At 39.8% G+C, this 19,054-nt stretch overlaps 1 protein-coding gene across 1 annotated transcript in view; it reads right to left on the bottom strand.

Moving 5' to 3' along the window:
- Window positions 1–434: 434 nt before the first annotated feature.
- LOC101156116 (small conductance calcium-activated potassium channel protein 2) overlaps window positions 435–19,054 on the bottom strand; it is a 78,198-nt gene continuing 59,578 nt past the window's right edge. Inside the window, exons 7-10 of the mRNA XM_011485308.3 lie at window positions 18,930–19,040; window positions 9,786–9,913; window positions 8,623–8,692; window positions 435–3,650 (exon numbers count right to left, since the gene is read on the bottom strand). Coding sequence (XP_011483610.1) covers window positions 3,234–3,650; window positions 8,623–8,692; window positions 9,786–9,913; window positions 18,930–19,040 — 726 coding nt within the window. The 3' untranslated portion in view covers window positions 435–3,233. The remainder of the gene's footprint in view (window positions 3,651–8,622; window positions 8,693–9,785; window positions 9,914–18,929; window positions 19,041–19,054) is intronic.

Below are 19,054 nucleotides of genomic sequence, written 5' to 3'. Positions count from 1 at the left end.
CTATTTTTATAAAGAAAAAAAACTAACAAAACAAGAACAACGCCATTTGGCGTTAACAAACATTTTTGCGTGAAGCGCGTGCCACCAAAATACCAAGAAAAAAAAAGAAGGCATAACTCGGGAATTCTAAATTCCATGGTAACCCTGGTAACTGTTAGCGCTCGAGCCATTTTGTAGTTTCCAGAAAGAACAGAAATAAATGCGACAAACAACATTTACAAACAAATGATTTAATAACTGCGACCCAGAAATCATGGAAGCTTTGATGTTATATATATATACTTTATTAGTTCTCTCTGATAAAATAAAATTACAAAATAATTTCAACCTTAAACGGCACTTTCCGTATTCATAAATTTACTTATTAATAATACATATATCATAATTGTAATGACGAATGAGAATAATACTATACTTTAATAATGTAAGATATCAGCTGTAACTGCGTTTAATCGTTATGGTAAAAAAGACTAAGCATTACAAAGCTAGGTTTCGTTAAGAGCAGACTGTACAATTTTCCAAGCGCATGTAGTTCAGTATTCCGGCCACAGCATGTCGCTATAACATAGTTTTCGGTATTGTTTTCAAAGCAAAAGTAGGCTCGTCTCTTTCCTCGAGCTATTAAAATTCCTGTCAGATATATATTTTTTATGTCATGCACAGCTGTTCCTTCATGGCCATTGATCCTTTGTAAGGTTTATTTGTGTTCCCTTATTTTATCCACATTCCACCTTCTTCTACAGCAAGGCGCTGCACTTTAACAAGTGCAGACCCGCATTTTTTTTCACAGTTATTCCCTCAGATATATTGTCAAAAATATCTGCAACGCCTTCTCCTGCCATCTTTTCTCCCCTGTGACAGCAGTGTTCCCTGCCTCCTATTGAAGTCCATTTAAGAGAGAGCACTTTGGTTGTAGAGTTAAGTGAATGTGTGTGTATCTGTGTGTGTATGTGGCAGTTGGCGATTCCACCAGTAAGGGTGTAATTCTCTTTACATAAAATACATTCATGATAACATGGAGCTGTTTTGGGACTGCGAGTCTGACATAAATAGGCAGTGAAGAAATTTTAATGGAAATATCCATGCATGGAAAAAATATTAAAAGCCTATGGTCAGACACCAAAACCATATATTAATGTCAGGGGACATTAATAAATGTCTTAAATGTCTTTTAAAAGAACAATTTTTAAGAACATTAAAAAAAAAATAGATTACTGATCACTGTCAATCTGGCTTCTAGACAAGTAAAGACATTTGCATTTTTAAATGAAGTTTTATTATTATATTTAATTACGGTATGTTTGATTTGAACCTTAATATTATATTAGATAAACTTGCGTTAAAGACCCACTCCAATGAAAATTGTGTTTTTACCATGTTTTGGTAGTATTTTTCTGACAATGGAGGGAATATTAGGATTAAAGATGTCTTGAATATTGGTATTTCTTTATTCAAATCATTATGAATGAGGAGAAGATGAAAAAAAAAGCCCTTTGAAAACGCTTGTAGTAGTAACGGATAAACTACAATCAACAGGCCACAAGCTCCCTGCTTCGCTCTAATCTGATGCATTCGGTTGCAGACAAATAGATCCACGTACATCTCGTCTGAGCTGGCATCTGACTCAAAACTGTACAGCTGGATAACTTTAATATTACTCGCCACTTTTGCTGCACCGGTAATGTTAGGTTGAGGTTGTGAGGGGCTGTAAGTCAAGAGTGTAAACAAAGAGTTGATGGGAAATGAAGGCAGACTCACTCCGTGCTCACAGTGCCGACCACAACGCAGAGGCGGATTTCTGATGAACTCCTGCCGCTCTGCATAAACTATTTCCTAAAAAAACAACAGTCTTTTAAAAATGTAGCCTAAATGGGGCATAATCAAAATTAAAAGACCACTGGGAACACTTTTAAGATAGATGAAAAGATGATTGGAGTGGGACTTTAAATGTGGGGTTTCATGCATGTGCAAAAAAGCTGACTTTTGGATCCAGTGTATATAATTATTGTAATCTTTAAAATTAATTAAGAGATTTAAAATCCGATTAAACCAAAGTTTGCGTTTGTTCACACAGTCATAATCAAAAAATTAAATTACATCTTGTACATAGTAAAGGTCCTTTTGTGTCAGCAGAGAACAGTATCGCAGCCTCATCTCAAGAGCACAAAGCTAAAGTTTCACAAAATTATTACTTAAATCCAATCTGCTTTTAAGATGTAGAAATGAATTCCTGCTGTTGTTGTATTGTCGTATTATAAACACTAAGGGGACTCATGCCCTGCTTATCTCAGCTTCATTTGTAATTTGTGGAGCTCAATATCTGCTTACAATTCTCTTGCCTGAGTTGTTAAAATGTCACAACTGTGCGTCGCAACCAAAACGTGTGGCATGAGCTCCCAAATGAAGAAGAGAAATTGTTGAGATGAACGTTTCTTATTACAGTCTGTCTATATTGTTTGGCAGTGCTTCAATATGGAGATAGACAGTGCATCAAATGTTTGGCAGTATAGGCTTTAGGGTTGTCATGTAGGCTAGTGCATTCAATTTATTATTGTGTGTAGTACAGCCTGCATTTTAAAGGATTGTATGATCATGTCAGAAACATGTGTTGAGTGTGCGTGTGTGTGTGTGTGTTGCATGCTGCTAGACTTTTTTTTTTAATACCACGGTCATATTGATCAAACCTTCTGTTAAAGGGATGCTTGTTAACACACAATTAGCATTCAGATAGAAAATACATCATAAGGATAAAAAGTCATGGACATTAATTCCTGATGAAGGGAGCAAAAGATTCCAAAAATGAGAAGAAAAAAGAGGAGAAAGAGATCCAGAGAATATAAAAGGCCTTTTGGAACAATTTGAGAGGATCCCATTTAGGAGTTTGCGTAATTATTCTTAGAAACTCCTTCCCCCTCCTCTCATTTCTCACCCTCTTGTCATCTTACCTCCCCCTCACACCTTTTAGAGTCTCCATTTATCTTCTCCTTCCTTCATTAAGAAAGCACCCCCTAAGTCCTGAACATATCTCATTGCTCTGACTGGCCCTCCATCTTAATCCCATTAGTTTATCTTTGTCTCATCTTCGTGGAGTGATGATTTCAGAGGATCTCCAAAAATTTCCTTTCTCCCTCATTTCTCTCCTGTAGTCTGATGTTAGCAAATGGGAACAGCCTCTCTGTTCTCCATAATCTTCTGCTCCCATGTTTGTCCTTTATTGGTCCTAAGAGCTGTCCTCAGCAGCTAGAGGTGCAGGAGTTGGGTTTGGGACTGGCCTCCAGGCTCCCGTCCGGGCTTAAGGGTGGCGGTGGTGACAAAGGGGACTCTAATGATAAAGCAGAGACCTGTGCAAGTGGTGGTGCGGGAGCTGCAACCTGGACTGGAGACGCTGTTGTTGGTGCAGTAGTTACAGATGCAGCTGGGGACAGCGGAAGCACTGCACCACCCCCTCTACTATCCCTTGCATCCCTTTCTCGGAGCAGCTGGACCAGGGCGGCATGCTGGGCGCTGAGGGTTGCAGAGAGGTGTGCAGGAAGGGCGTTAAAGCCTGCAGTGAGCTGCTCCACCCGCTGCTCCAGGGACAGCATCTGTCGCTCCAAGTCCTCACTGCGATCATTGAGCTCTGACATGAGCTCATACATGACACTCTGCATCTGTGGGATGAGACATGGAAACATCTCAGTGCAGCAAAGAAGCTTTGGAGATCCGAATTACACATCAATACCAAACCTTAGCTTCTTGTGGCCAAATGTAGTAATAAAAACAAAAAAAAAGTTAGCCAAAGATGACGCAGCCTGGACAAAACAAAGAAAAAGATATTGCAAAAGCAATGCTTTCATTTTTAAAAATGTATTTTCTTTGATTCACTGTTGGAGATTCCACTTACGCACAGATATTTTATCATGCTGTCACTGACCTTCATTTATATTCTTTAGAGAGCAAACCTCCACCTCTCTAGATATCCCTCCACCTGCTCCCTCTTCTCATTACAGATCACAATGTCATCTGCAAACAGCAAAGTCCACAGAGATTCCTATCTGTCCATCACCACAGCAAACAGAAAGGGCTGGTCCTTGGTGTAGCCTCACCTTCATCTTGAATTACTCCATCACACCTTCTTCCAATGCCATCACTGTCTGATGCTACGTTCACACTGGGCACGTGTCACGCAAAGTTCAATTGGTTTAACTTCTAATATACGTTCAATGGATGTGCGTGTTGTACATAGAGCCCGAAAACAGATTTAAATCCTGCGTAGCAATGCATGAACTCCAGAGTTTTGAACACAGAAGCCCAAAACCTGCATATACGCCTTTTTACATAGACTTTTCATTGGAAGTGGTTGCTTAAACGTGGCTTGCAGAAGGTGGAGTGAATGTAGCATTACAGCTCTCATGCATGTTCTGCACAATTTGAATGTACTCCAGACTTCTCTGCATCCTACACCATCTTCAAAACAAATATTGTATCTGTGGTTCTCTTTCTCTGCGTGACATCATACCTTAGCACCGACTTTAGTCTATCTTCCACCACTATTTCTCATAACTTCATTGTGTAACAGATCAGCTATATTTCGTTGTAGTTTCCATAAGTCTGCATCCCCCCTCTGTTTTTAAAAAAGGACACCAGAACAATTCTCCTCCTTTTGTCAGGCATCCTCTCACCCTTCAAGATCTTGTCAAACAGTTCAGTCAACAACTTCACCTCTCCTAAACACTTCCATTTCATCCACAGGTATGTTGTCAGGACCAACTGCCTTTCCACCCTTCATCCTTTCAATGTCTTCCTCACTTCATCCTTACCAATTGTTGCTATTTCCTGCTCCACAACAGCCTTCTCCTCTACTCTGTGGTTTTCCTCATTCATCAGCTCTGCAAAGTTCTCCTTCCATCCCACTTGTGGAGCCTGTCAATACATTTCTATCCCTGTCCTTGATCACCACAACTTGCCAAACATCCTTCCCATTACTGTCTCATAGATCTGCCTCTCCATCTTTTATGTCCAACCTGTTACATAGTTCTCATACATCCTTTTTTGGCCTTTACCACATCCACCTTTACCTTGTGCTCCGTCTCCCTGTTCTCCTGTCCACTTTTTCTTAACCGAACGTAGACTCTTGACACAATCCTGAACGTCTTCATTTCACCACAAAGTCCTCTCCCTATCTGCTTTCCTCATTCCAGATGACACACAAACTACCTTATGTTCAGTCTCCCTGATCAGTGATCAGGAAAACCTCCTGATCTCCCAAAGCATGTGCAACACAGCAGTCTTCCTTTTTTAACTTCCACCACTTGGTTCTCTTTTCTGCCTTTGTCTTCTTCATCTTCTTCACCACTAGAGTCTTCCTACACACCACCATCCTATACTGTCTGGCCATGACTTTGAAGTCACCGATCTTTTTAAGGGTACAAAACAAGCTATTAGGGGTGTGGATTGGCAGGAGTCTGACGATGGCAAAGTATCACGAGTTCCCCCAAGACAGCACCAGACAATATTTTACAAGTTAAAAAAAAAAGTAAAACTTAGAAAAATCTTTTTCTGAATATGAATACACATTTAACACGAATAAAATGGTAAAATACCAATACATTTTATTTAATTATCAAAACATCAAGCAGTGCAACTGCATCCTATATTCAAGTTGTATCTATCCAAGCAAATTCAATGATGCTTTTCTTTGGGTAAATTAAGAAATATCTTTTTTAACTATCAATGTTGTCTGATTTTCACAACAACATATTTTTCAGTATATGAAAAGCAAAACAAAGAATAAACGTGTATTAACCCATGAGGTATACAAGTATGGTTGAAAAAATAAAGTGCTTAGGTGCTGTTTATGTCCTATATTGCTAAATGTAGCTAAACCAGTTTTTAAAAAAAGGTTGAGGTTCCTAAACGGTGCGTCAACAGCTGCTTGAAAAATAATTAGAACAAAAAAAAAACAACTCACCAGTTCTTTCCAGAAACATTTAAGTGTGATGAAGCAGCATGACAGGGTAAAGCAGAACACTTGAATATGGCTATACTTTATTTCCTTGACAGTCTGCTCTGCATCTCTGTTTTCCCATATGTTGAAGTAAAGACATATTTCCCCGCTCACCCCCACAATGACTGTCTTTTTTCAGAGCACTGCACACGTAACTCTGATCCATCAGGTCGCTAGATTAGACTCTCTTACTGTGAAGTATAAACAAACTTGCGCTCACTTTGCCTTCAGCATTATGACTGAAGCTCAGTGCCGTGTGCACTGCACGACTACATGGCCTCACTCGTTATTTGAGCCCACCTCGAAGCACTGAAATAGAGTTTTTATCTAGTACCTGTAACAACTTGGCACAGAGTTTCAGTTAAAACTAAGTTGTACATGCCTCATTGAGCCCCGAAGGAACCAAAACTGCGGGGCTAATGAGTAAACATCTAACACAATCGTCTTGGCAGGATTTTAAATCGATACAAGTATTGCCAAATGAAATATTGCGATCTTTCACTGAACCGATTTTTTCCTTCCAAGAACTTATCAACTTGTGTTCTCATTCCTCCACTCTTATATCCTCATATGCTTCTGTCCTTTTTGAAAAAATATATTTACCATTGAGATTATGTTCTTTTAGTAAAGTCAACCACTATTTATTTCTCTACATTCCTGCTATAAACCCCGCCCCCCAATCCCTTCACCTACATGTCTGTTAAAATCTGCACCAATCACCATTCTCTCTCCTTTAGGGATACCCTGGTTCACCTCTTCCATCTCCCTTCAGACTTTCTCCAACTCCTCTTGCTTACATCCTGCCTGGGGGTATAACAACTGACAACATTCAACATCACACCTTCAACTTCCAGCTTCAGACTCATCACAATATCTGACAGTCTCTCCATCTCTAGAACATTCTTAGTAAACTCTTCTTTCAGGATCACTCCCACTCCATTTCTCTTTCCATCCACTCTTTGATATAACAGCTTGAACTTGCTCTCAGACCACAAGCTTTGCTCCCTTGCCGTCTGGTCTCTTGAATGCCCAGAATATTCAACTTCCACTCCCTCGTGTCGGCCAACTCCACAGCTATCCCTGTCAAAGTCCCTACACGTCTTCATTCTGAGCTTTTTCTTCTCAGTCAATCACCATATTTTAACTACTAGATTCATGGATGTTTGCTTCTCTGCATTCCAGACGGTTTCATCGGCCCACCTCCACCCGTCCTCCACCAACAACGATCCTTCGGCATGAAGTGGCCCTTAACCTCCATCAGTGTCTACGCTCCGGGGTTTAGTCATCTACGGTCTGAGCTTATCCCACGCATGCAAGATGTCATCGGCCTGGAGGCTCACCGCCAAAGACTTACGGACTTATTTGTCTGCACATCTTTTTGTATCGCTCGTTATTTCTAAGATCTCTCTTTATTGAAATGGCTTCTGTGACTTAATTTTATGAATTCAAGATACTTACATTCTTTCAATGGCTTGCATTGCATTGAACAGTAATTTATCATAATTTAGAAAATTAAACTTCTTCGTGTTAAACACTGGTTATCAACATGTGATATTTTGGAACAAACAGGTGACACTGTGTGCAAACAATCAATTGCAATTTTATACTATTTTTTGGACTAATCAAGTAAACCTTGTGGACTTTCATTGGCTGGACTTGAAAAGTCCAGCCAATGAAAGTACTGTAACGTCCAGCTGGACGTAATGAAACATTGGAGACGGTCGTTTCCAGCCTTCAATGTATCTTAAATGGTCGCTACAGTACATTTGTGGATCTGTTCATCATTATTTCCCCTTTTTTCTTCAACAATTTCTCATCCTTGCACGTTTATCCACCTTCCATTAATCAGCGTATGCTTTCTCCAAATGCTTCTCACTGACTGACAAATTGGAATGCATAACTCACGAATATCTGAAGATAAAGTATTTTCACTGGGGCATAACAATGAGAAAGATTTTAGCTGAAGCATTTCAACTTTTATGTAAAACTTCAACATGGAATAGAAGCCTCTCGTATGAATTAAAGTCATGAAAGGATCTGAACATTTCTATCAATGTTGAGCAGTGAAAAGGGTTAGCGTGACATTGAGCAAAAAGAAAAAAATTACAATCCCATTGGGAGTAGGCGCTGGCATGAAGGAGAGGCTTGGTGTTACTGCAATGTGAAGCTAAAAGAGTTGGAAGAAAAGATAGAGGACAGAGCCATCGCATTGTTCCTGTCGTATTTATTCTGGTCCCTGTAACTATGATAAATGCTGAAGTGGCTAGTCGAGATGTACTTACCCAGATGGCTTTAAGTGCCAAATATTTGTTGATGGAAGGCATTGCAAAGTGTACAGTGTTTGCCCTTCATCTCCCTCACTCCTCTGGATTTCTTCATGTACATTCTTAAACACCCACACAGTGACAGAAAGAAACGTGCACTCCTCTCCCTCCTCTAATTTTCCCTCCTGCTCCCTCTCACTCAGTCATCTCTGTTTTAATACTTGGTCTGGTTGCTTGGACACGCAAAGCCGTAGAAATGAGCAGGTCAGCATGGAAACAGAGGAACGCCGGGGGGGGGGGGGGGGGGGGGGGTGTTCTTTTAGGGGCAGAGGCCCGTGTGGAAAACTTTCCACGCATCAACCTGAGTCTCACCTTAGAGAGGTCCACTAGTGTGTTGGCCTGATCGCTGAGCTTCCTCTGCTCCATTTTCACACTGCGTAATCTGCAAACAGATACACATGGAAAATACACAGAGCTGAAAAACAATACACAGTGGTCAGCCTGCAGAGTTAATCCCTCAGGGTCACCTTGCCCCGTTCTGCTTCATTTCCACCTGCGGCGTGTTGCTGGATTTGAATGGACAAACACAGCAAGCACACAGAGCGCTCTGAAATGGCAAATTATTTGACTGCTTCATGTTTTTAAGCTATTAAGATGGAAACAAAGAGACAGACTAAGGCCTTGACCTCTGGAATGAGTTGCAGGTAATGTAAAATCCTAAAAGGAAAAACGTCTTCATGAAAAATAACTATAGGGAATGAAATTAAACAAATCATCTGACCTCGGCCCAATTAAAGCTAGGACTGGCATAACTCTGAAAACACAGTACAATATTTAGTGACTCATTCTATGTTTTCATCAACCCTAGTGCCCGCCCCCCCAACTCCATTATAATTACGTGAGAAGTGAATTTATAAGGCTGCCCCCAGATGAACTTGTCTAAGCTGCAGTGACAGGTTCAAACCTGAAAATGGACTTAATTTTATGCATTCCCCCCAAAAGCAGATCACAGCTGCTCCTCTCCTGGAGTTCGCTTCCCATCTGAAGTCCACATGTGTCAGGCTCAGCCTTTGTAGGCTATAATTAAAAGAGGATTGTGTCTCTCGACTCTGGCTTTTAAAAGGCACTTGTTCGTGCTTTCAAACTGTTAGGGATCAAAGCAACAGGAAACTTTAAAGCAATACATCAATTAGATGCACCTTTTTATAGCAAAACACAACTACAACAACGGTGATTGGAGAAGTAGAATGTGTGATTAAGCCCCGCTATGCGCAATTGTCATCAGCCATCATTGTAAAAAATGACATAATAGTTAGAGTGCCTCTATTGTACACAAAGCAGTGGTCATCTCGTCCCACACTGTGTCAGTTTAGGGGGAATTCACTCTTAAGTAGATAATGAACAATGGTGTGTGGATTAGTGCACTTCATGTGATTGTCAGTGTGGATTCAAAAAGTGGGTGGAAGATTTCCAGAGGTTTCATGGGTCCAGCTGACAGGCAACTGTGTGGATGTGGAGAGGGGGTGTGGGCTCACTGATGAATAGCCTGCAGGAACTTCCGCTGGTGTTTGCGGACCCTCGAGTGGTCGATCTTCTTCATCAGCTTGGTGTGCTTGTAGATGAGCCAGGTCTCCCTCAGCACATTTGCTGCAGCGTTCTTTATCTGTCTCCAAACAACAAACACATGCAGACTTTGTTAGCAACAGGTTGCAGATTGAAGAAGGTAACAGGTGTGCCCACCCTGACTCCTCTTTACCCCTCTTTTCTCTGGTGTTTAAAAGAAAAATCTTTTTGTTGTTCTCTGAGGTTGCCCTGATTCTCTTTGTCTCATCTACACGCTGACTTGCTTGCCAGTACTTTTCACTTCCTCAGTTTAAATCCTGAGGGAGGCTGGCAATGAAAACACACAAGAACCCTCCCCTCACACACTCTACTATTTTTTTTGTCCTGCTATGTCTACATTTTACATCATTTACAATAATTTAAACGAACCACATTATCCTAGCTGGATATGGTAATTCACCACAGCCTATTATACTCAGTGAAACTCCATTTAATTTAGGCACCAACAGAAGAAACAAATGTGGGTTAACTGAACTGTGGAGGAGACTTCTCATCTTGACAGAGAACCATTAAGGAAAACACTAGCTAAAGTAGTGCTCATATGGAAATCTAGCAAAAGAAGGCTATTTTTATAGTTTTTATTGCATTTAGCTTAAACCATTAAAATAACAAATTCTGACTGAATAAAATATTCCCTAAAATTCTCAGCCTTTAGGCAGTTTGTGGAAAAAGATCAGGTCCCCCCCTATACACAGTCACTTTATTTGCTTCTGTAGATTAAAAAACATCAAAAGAGGTAAATATCAGTGTACAGACAAGCTAAAAAGGAAGTGTAAAACAGGCTTTAAGGAGATGTTGCACAGTGAATAAAGAACAATTATAACCCATACTAAGGAGCACAAAAGACCCCGGCAGCTTGGCTAATCAGCACCCGTCCAGCGCAGTCAAGGACTGCTCGCTCACAAGGACGCCTACACATAAACACATCCAGACTTCTAAACTGTTTTACACAGACGGAGGGAGAGAAACACTTTGCTTCTTGCAGATGTGGCTTTCAAAAAGCAAAAAGGGAGTCAAACCACTAAGGGATGTCCTCTGACAGTAAGTGTTTAAAATTTTATTCATGTTATTAAAAAAATTCTAGAAAAAATGTACAGCTTATTCCAGTATCGGACAATAGAAAAGAAATGTGTTCAAATTTAGGAGTCAACACTTAACCCATTGACGTATATTCCTCAAATATGCATCATTCAGTTCCAATTTTACTTTAATTTAGCATCTACTTGAAAGCAACATATGTGATAATTTTTTATACAGCTAGAAATAATTTTCAAAGGGTTAAGTGAATAACTTTTGCCAATATATATATATATATTCCTCAGGTGGGATGTATGAAGCAGATTTTTTTACTTATTTTCCAGGCACAATAAGAACAACATTTAGGCTGTTTCAATGCTGTAAGAAACAAGGGGCCAAACAAGATGCTGTTGCTGTGACAATAGGTGGGAAAAATAAGCCATAAAACAAACAGAATATATTAGAGAAGATTTAATTTAGAAGCAGCAAATTAACAGCAAAGATTTAATAAGTAAAGTAAAACTTTTGTTATTAAAATGGAGCAACATCGAATTTTAAGAGCAAAACAGACAGCTAAGAGCAGCCCCTCACTAAAGAAAACATTAAAAACGTTGAAGCAGGATTTGAGAAAAAAGATTTTGTCAGAGAGAAGAGCTTACATGAGCAGTTTTCAATAACGAATGAGCTAATTGGATCTTTTTATGTTGGAGATGGACGGAAAACTTATGTGCAAACTTACTTTTTTCCAAGCACCAAGACATGTTAACACAATTTCACTTCATGCAGAACATTCTTCCTTCTCTGTCCGGCTAACAAGCCAACATGTCCATAAAGACATGACCTAAGGTTTTTCAAACATTGTAGATTTACAGTAGGAAAAAGTATTTGCACACTAAAATTAACGTGTGTTGATCAGATATAACTGATCAGAAAGTCAGTAACTGAAATACATGGAAGACTAAAGCCAGATGACTGGTTTTACTGTTTGATAGATTAAATTCGATGTTTTATAAAACTATTTGGAAAAATACATCACTAATAGAATGAATCCAGATGAATGCAATATGCCCGATATCTGTGCATGTGGTGGAGGACAAAATTAAATTCAAAAAAGAAATATGATCTACACACACAACTTATTTTCGACAAAGTTGTGTTGATAAGACAGAAATCCCAATGTTGTGCTGTCCCAACATCCTTACATCATTTTTGCATATTTCTGAGAAATCTTAACAGAAGGTATAAAACCCAAACAACAGCAAAGAGTGAAATCCCTTTGAGCATAAATACAAAACAGCTCTGTTAGTCTTAATTGCGAGTCAGGTTAGTAAAAAGCACATTTAGCGCTGCTCTTTTTTTTCTAAACAAATCTGTCAAATCGGATTTATCAGCTGAGTGATCACTGCAGGGTTAGTGAAAAATGATGAACGATGACACGCTCCACGTGCATGTAAGAGGAACTAACATTGCCACACTGTTTTCATCTTCCAGATACCCCCAACCGCTGTTTCTGCCTCTGCTGCTCGCTCAGTTTCATCCCTCCTCCCGGGAGCGAATGAAGACACTGCGTCAAGGATGGCAGCTTCGTTTGCGAAAATAAAAGACTCGACATGATTTGCTAAGGAAACCCTGCGAGAAACCAAACGGCAGCGGCAGCAATTCTTACACCATATGGGCTGTATTTGGGCAGTCGTGTTGCAGGCCATATGGTTAGTGTGGGTCAAAGAGCTGTTGTTGGTGCTCCCCTACATGGCCCACCTTATGGCAGGTACATGCGAAAGCTGTTAATCCAAGGAGTTCCCAATTCGCAGCATGCTAGACATCTAATGACAAATGGTGATCTATGACTTAATAAGTCGGGATATCTCTTAATTTATCAATTTCTAAAGAGATTTTAGGCACCTGTACCAATAGTTTTGTGATAAATTCATGTTTTCCAGCACATAGCACATAGCAAATTTTACTAGTATTTATGCAATTTTACCTTAAAAAAGTTTTGTAACAAAAGTTACAAAACACACAAGAACACTAGATTTGCTAGAAGCCCTGAAAGGCCTAATGGTTTGTACATGCAATTACCAATTAGCTAGTGTGGTGCTGGGGTCAGTGATGCTTTCTATGAGAGCAGGAAACATAAACCATCAGGCCATTTGCTGTGGAAACAGCCTTGTCCGTTGGGCCATGGTGACAAATTGGCCTCACCTGCTCTGAACTTCCCCTCATGGACATGCTGATAAAAAGGAGAGCCAGGTCTCAAAAGCCTTTGGAAGTCAAAAGCAGTCACATACCCATTCATGTAAATGCAGACAGAATATCTTAGAGTTGGAGGAAAATGCCAAAGGAGTGTCTGAATAAAAGTGAAAGAAAGGAGGATTTAGTTTAAATAAAATGCTATGTAAAAAAAAAAAAGGGATTACACATAACTTGAAAAGCTAAAAACTGGAGCTGATATTAGAATTTGTGAATTCACAGAGCATCACAATACACCTGTGCGACTGATGCTCCATCTGGTTTGCAAGTGAAAAAAGGCTATTGATGTGCAAGCAAGCTCAAGAGAAATCTTTAGGGGTTAGGCTGCTCCCGTTTGGCTTGTGCTTGTGCTTGAGCTTGTGCAAACATTGGAAAGCATTTTGGCACTTTCAGTGTTGGCCAAAGCCCAGATTGTACAACTCCAGAGAGGGGGAAAATCCAAAAGGGTGTCAAAATTTCTTTGACAATGGCTCATACAAAAGTGAAGAACACAATGTGTGTACTCTGGAGAAGACCAAAAACCAGCTTGACCACAACATAGAGCCCCTCCGATCAAAATTGTATTTTGGGTGTTTTTAACATGTCCTTGTGGCATTTTTCTAATGATGCTCTACATATATATATACATCTCATTCATTCATCTTCTTTACCGTTTATTCCCTATCAGGGTCACAGGGTTGCTGGAGCCTATCCCGGCCACTTGGGCGTAGACAAGGGATGCCCTGGACTGGTTGCCAGTCTGTCGCAGGGTAGAAAATCTTCAACCACACATCCATTCACTCTCACGGACAATTTACAGTTGCCAATCAACCTATGAAGCATGTTTTTGGACGGTGGGAGGAAGCTGGAGATCCCGGAGAAAACCCACGCATGCACAAGGAGAACATGCAAACTCCACACAGAAAGGTCCCCCATTGATGTAGTTTTTCATGTCCCCCAGCCGGGACTTGAACCAGGGGCCTTCTTGCTGTGAGGCAAGAGCGCTAACCACTGCGCCACCGTGCAGCCCATATATATCTAGATAGATATATATATATATCTAGATAGATATATATATAGATATAATCTTAAAATATAATACATAATCTTAAAATTACATTTCTGTGTATTTCTTCACTTTATACTGTTGTGAATCAGGAGCAGACAAAAGAATGATGTTGGAAAAAGCTTGGAGGTGTGGCGTACAAGCTATTATGGCAAGCCACCAGCTTCCTGCTCCGCTCCATCTTGATGCATTCACTTGTAAAGAATAGATCCATGTACGTCTTTTTTTCCTCAACTGAGCTGGCATCTGGCTCAAAACTGTACAGCTAAATCGCACCAAAATTGCTTTCCATTTTTGTTGCACTGCCAATTTTAAGTTGGATGATGGGGAGAGAGGGTTTGCCACATGCCAACAGCCCACAACTCCGAGGTGAATTACAGCTGCTCTGCAGAAACTATGTCCTACTTGTTTTTGAATTTTTTTTAAATCATAATTTAAAGACCAACGGGAATGAATTTAAAATAGATCAAAAGATGATTGGAGTGGGACTTTAAGGGGATATGCAATCCCAGGCAGATTCAGTCAGTCGGTTAGTCGCTTACATGTCAAAAGTAGTTCAAGTTCAGTTTTTTTTCTTCCAACGTGGATCAAGATCTGTGGATGTCTAGGATGATGCTCTGAGCAGATGGATTTTCAGCAGCGTCCGGAGATACCAAAAACAGCTTTAGGCTCAGTGCCAGGCTTTTAACTGCATCTTAAACACTCACCGACAAGAAAACTAGCCTCATAATCAAACATGAGCACTTCACACCTCACAGCCTCGCAGACTGCATTAGCCCTTATTTAATTAACATTGTTTTAATCCTATCAAAGAGAGTGACTTTGCTTCACAGAGCACTGAATGAAAATTAACCCTACACACTGGAGTTTGAATGGCGAATCATCCTTTCTGATCAGATTTCAGTCCAGACAAGATTTTAGGATTTACAGTAAAAATTTAAAATAAAAGAAAAAAGAAAACAATTTTGACGTTTCAGGCTCTATATTGCAGTGATTTCCTTAGTAGGTAAATGTCTAAGAAAATGGCTTGCTGCCATTTCAGTACTTGTACACAACCACACCCAAGACTCATTACACAACAGCCATGTTAAGATCAGCTGAGCGTATCCGTCTTTGACATTTAAATGACATTCTTGTTAATCCTTCAAAGGAAATGAGGAGCTGTTCCATTGAACAGAAAGTCCCTGTGTGTGCTTTCCCATCTGCGAGTGCGTGTGTGTGTACATACATTTGATGATGGCAGGATGTAGAATCTATTGTTGTATTATTCATTACAATGCTCTAACTGATTGTGTTCCCTTTTAATGACGAATGGCTCTGTCCATGTTTAACAATGAGAGCGCAACAGCTTCATTCTCTGCCTTGTGAGTGATGGAAGGACAGATAATTACAGCTGCACAGAAAGTAAACCTTTCGGTGGATCTCTCACCAAGGAGTGCACTGAACTGTGTTATATGAAACTGATACATGACATTTCACAGAATTAATGAGAAGCTTTGTTAAGATTGTGTGAAGAGCAGATTCTGTCTTTGTTTTATGTCTAAACATTTTGTCAAGAGCCGCCTGGTTCAGAACATACAAGGGTTATTTGTCAAATAGAGGCTGTGTGGTACGATCTCTGGCCTCTTCCATCAATGCTGTTTGTCAAAAAGTGTTTGGTTGAAACCATAGACACATCATGAAAAAAAATATGATGTCCATAAAAGGATATGAAGAGAAAAAATAAAACCCGACTGGAGTTTATGTCTCTCAGCTCAACAACAATCTAAAAATGAGCATGTGGGCAGGACAAAGTATGACTGCTGAGTCCACCCACTGGTCCACCCACCTGCCAATCAAGAAGACATGCCCCTAATTATGTAAAAACATAAACTCTAGAAGACAAAACAGCCAGTTGAGGAAAATATTCACTTGACCTACAGTATTAGTAAAATAATATAAAGCAATATATATATATATATATATATATATATATATATTTAAAAAAACTAACTAAAAAAAACCCTGTTTGTGTCAAAAATTTGATTCTAAGAGCCACTGCTTTCTGACATTGACTGTATATAGTACTGGACAGAGTGACCCCTCTCCCCTCATGTTCAAAAGAGGAAGTATCCACTCGTTCCAAGAAGCCAAAATCAGATAGACTTCTACTGAGAAACAAACAGCTATTAATCAGCCAATATACCATGGTCCGGTTGAATACTCGTTTCTGATTGGCTGCTGGGTGTGCATTAAAACCTGATAACCGCACGGTGAAAAAAGAAGTTCCGGTCACCTAGCTTAAATGTTTTGTATCACTGCGCCGGCTTCTTTAAAACAACCTTTTGCTTCATCATTTGGACAAAAACAAGCGGTAAGAGATGAACTTTGAACTGATGCTTTATTCCAGTGTTTTTCAACCAGTGTGCCGCGGCAGAAAAAAAAACAAGAATTAAGGACTAAAAACTGGTTACAATGTTTTGCTTTTGTAAGTGACCATGGTATAAGCGGGTTAATGGCCTTCGAAGTGTGCGTTATTACTTTTTAAACGCACTTCGCGGAAGCAACCGGTTCAGGCTTCCACGGCGTGCGTTAAAAAGTAATAACGCACACTTCGTCGGCCATTAACCCTGACTTATGTTTTTCAGAATAACCACTCTTGCTCTACAACCTTCTTCTAAACATAATTTTGCTGATTACAATTTTTAAATGATATTTTTTCATTTCAAAGTTATTCAAGTAATGAATGGACCAATCTGATGCTTCAATTAAAGCATGTGGTGCCTGCTGGCCCCCACCTCAATGTTTATTTGTCAGATTCCCCTGCATCCGGTTTCAGTGGAAGGGGGGTGGAATTCAAACAAGCTTACCCCCGATTGGTGACAGTAGTTGCCCTGGAAACGTTGACTCAGACTACTTGGACCAATCACTGTTGTCTGGCTCCAAATGGTGGCGCCAGTATCACAAAAAAAATTGTGACTGAATTGGCTTTGTTTCACAGGAGCTGGAAGTAAGGCATTTCTTTTGGGTGACGTCACAGCTGCTCTGTCCAGTTCTAAATACGCCCAAGGATTTCTCATCTCATCCTGCCAGGATATGACATAACTACATCATGCTCTTTTCCTAATTTCACGAAAAAGTCAGGACAAAAAAAGCATGACAGCTAAAACTTAAAATAGGCTTCAAGTAATTAAACATAATTTTCCCTGATTTCAATTCAGTCTCATTCATACGACGGAGTTTTAGGGCCACCTACATTAATTAGACATTAATTAGATTGAATCGTACATTCAATCTAATTAATGTAATTCAATTTAATTTTGATTAAAATAATTTGATTAAACTGAATTCAAATTAGTTAGACATCTTGTTATGAGGTTAACGTTAATTAAACTTGAGAAGCTTTAGTGGACATAACCTGAACTGAAAGGACAGTTTTTTCCTACTAAATCGTCAAAATAAAAAGAAATAATCGGTTTTAAATAACTACACAATAGAAATGCCTTCTTTAGCTTAAAAAAAGGTGTGGTTGACAAAAAAGCTAAAAATAAAATATACTTGTCAAAAACGTACAACACTAAACTCTATTTAACATGTAGGAATGTAGAGAACATCAAGCCGAGGTTACTGCTTTCTAATAGTTACCAAAACAGGATGTGAAAAAGGTTTCCTCCAAAGAAATGACCAACAAAGTGATTAGCTGAGGTGCAATGTAATGTAAGTCTAATGTTCCTCCCTTCAGTCAAATATAATGACTTCTGTTGGATTTACATACATGTGATTGAGCGACCATGTTTCACGCCTGAGAGGTAATACAGATTCTTCCAGCACTGATAAATGGCTGCTTAGAAAGAAAGAAATTCCAATTGTGATTTTAAAAATCATTAAAGAGTCAGCAATCTTTTAAATACAAGTTTGTCCTTACAGTGAAGGAGGGTCTAAGGGCAGGGATGTCCATTTTAGTCTGTTCAGTTAGTTCAGTTTATTTTTTCCTATTGAATTCTTTGTGTTCATGATCCTTATGATTTTATGTTTACTTTATAATTACCTGTACGAAACCCATTGAGACGACTGTTGTGATTTTGGGCTATACATATACAATACATACATAAGTTTTGTTTGGGTCATTTTCAGCAGGAATGGTAGGAAGGTGCAACAAGAGTTCAGCTTCATAGACACAAAGTGAGTTCAATGCCTTTGTCAATATTTTACCCACGGGCAAAGTATTGATCACCCAACCCTACTCAGTCACCCAGATAACCCTGCTGCCATAATGTACCCTACATATTTGATATGGGAGCTATTTTTAAGACTTGGGTCTTTCAGCTGTATGAAAAATTGAAAAGGAGTGGAGGACGGAGGGAGTGAGAGATGGAGGAGGCGAGTCAGGGAGGGGATAAGAAAAGAAGAGGACAGAGGGTGGTGGGGAGGGAGAGAAAAGGATTTACTGTAGGAGAGACAAATGTCAAAGGAAAAAGGGGAGGGCGGAGGGACGGCCATGTGGGAGGAAAAAGATCGGATATGGTAAGAAGAGAGATGGTAAGCGAAAAAAGAGTAAAGAAAAAGCCGGATAGAGATGACCTTTTATTGCGTCCACTCACTCAAATAATGTGGTACTTTGTCAAAATAAAAGGGAGGGGAGTTGCTTCACAGAAAGTGGTCAAAAAGACCACCTTCTGGTAAATCAGAGCGCCAAACAAAACGACAAAAAATTCTGCCGTTGTGCAACACTCATCACATCACAGACAGCGCAAAGCCTACAAACCCTTTTGGTGAGTTGTGTGTCCATCATGAAGTTGTGCACATGCTTCTCAGCCTTGGTCAGCTCCAGCTTCCTGGCTACCACGGCAACCACCAGAGCTGTACAGCCTGCACCCTGGGACAGAGAAG

This window comes from Oryzias latipes, chromosome 16, assembly GCF_002234675.1.
Source record: "Oryzias latipes chromosome 16, ASM223467v1".
NCBI lineage: Eukaryota > Metazoa > Chordata > Actinopteri > Beloniformes > Adrianichthyidae > Oryzias > Oryzias latipes.
This window is presented reverse-complemented; position numbering and strand designations above follow the sequence as displayed.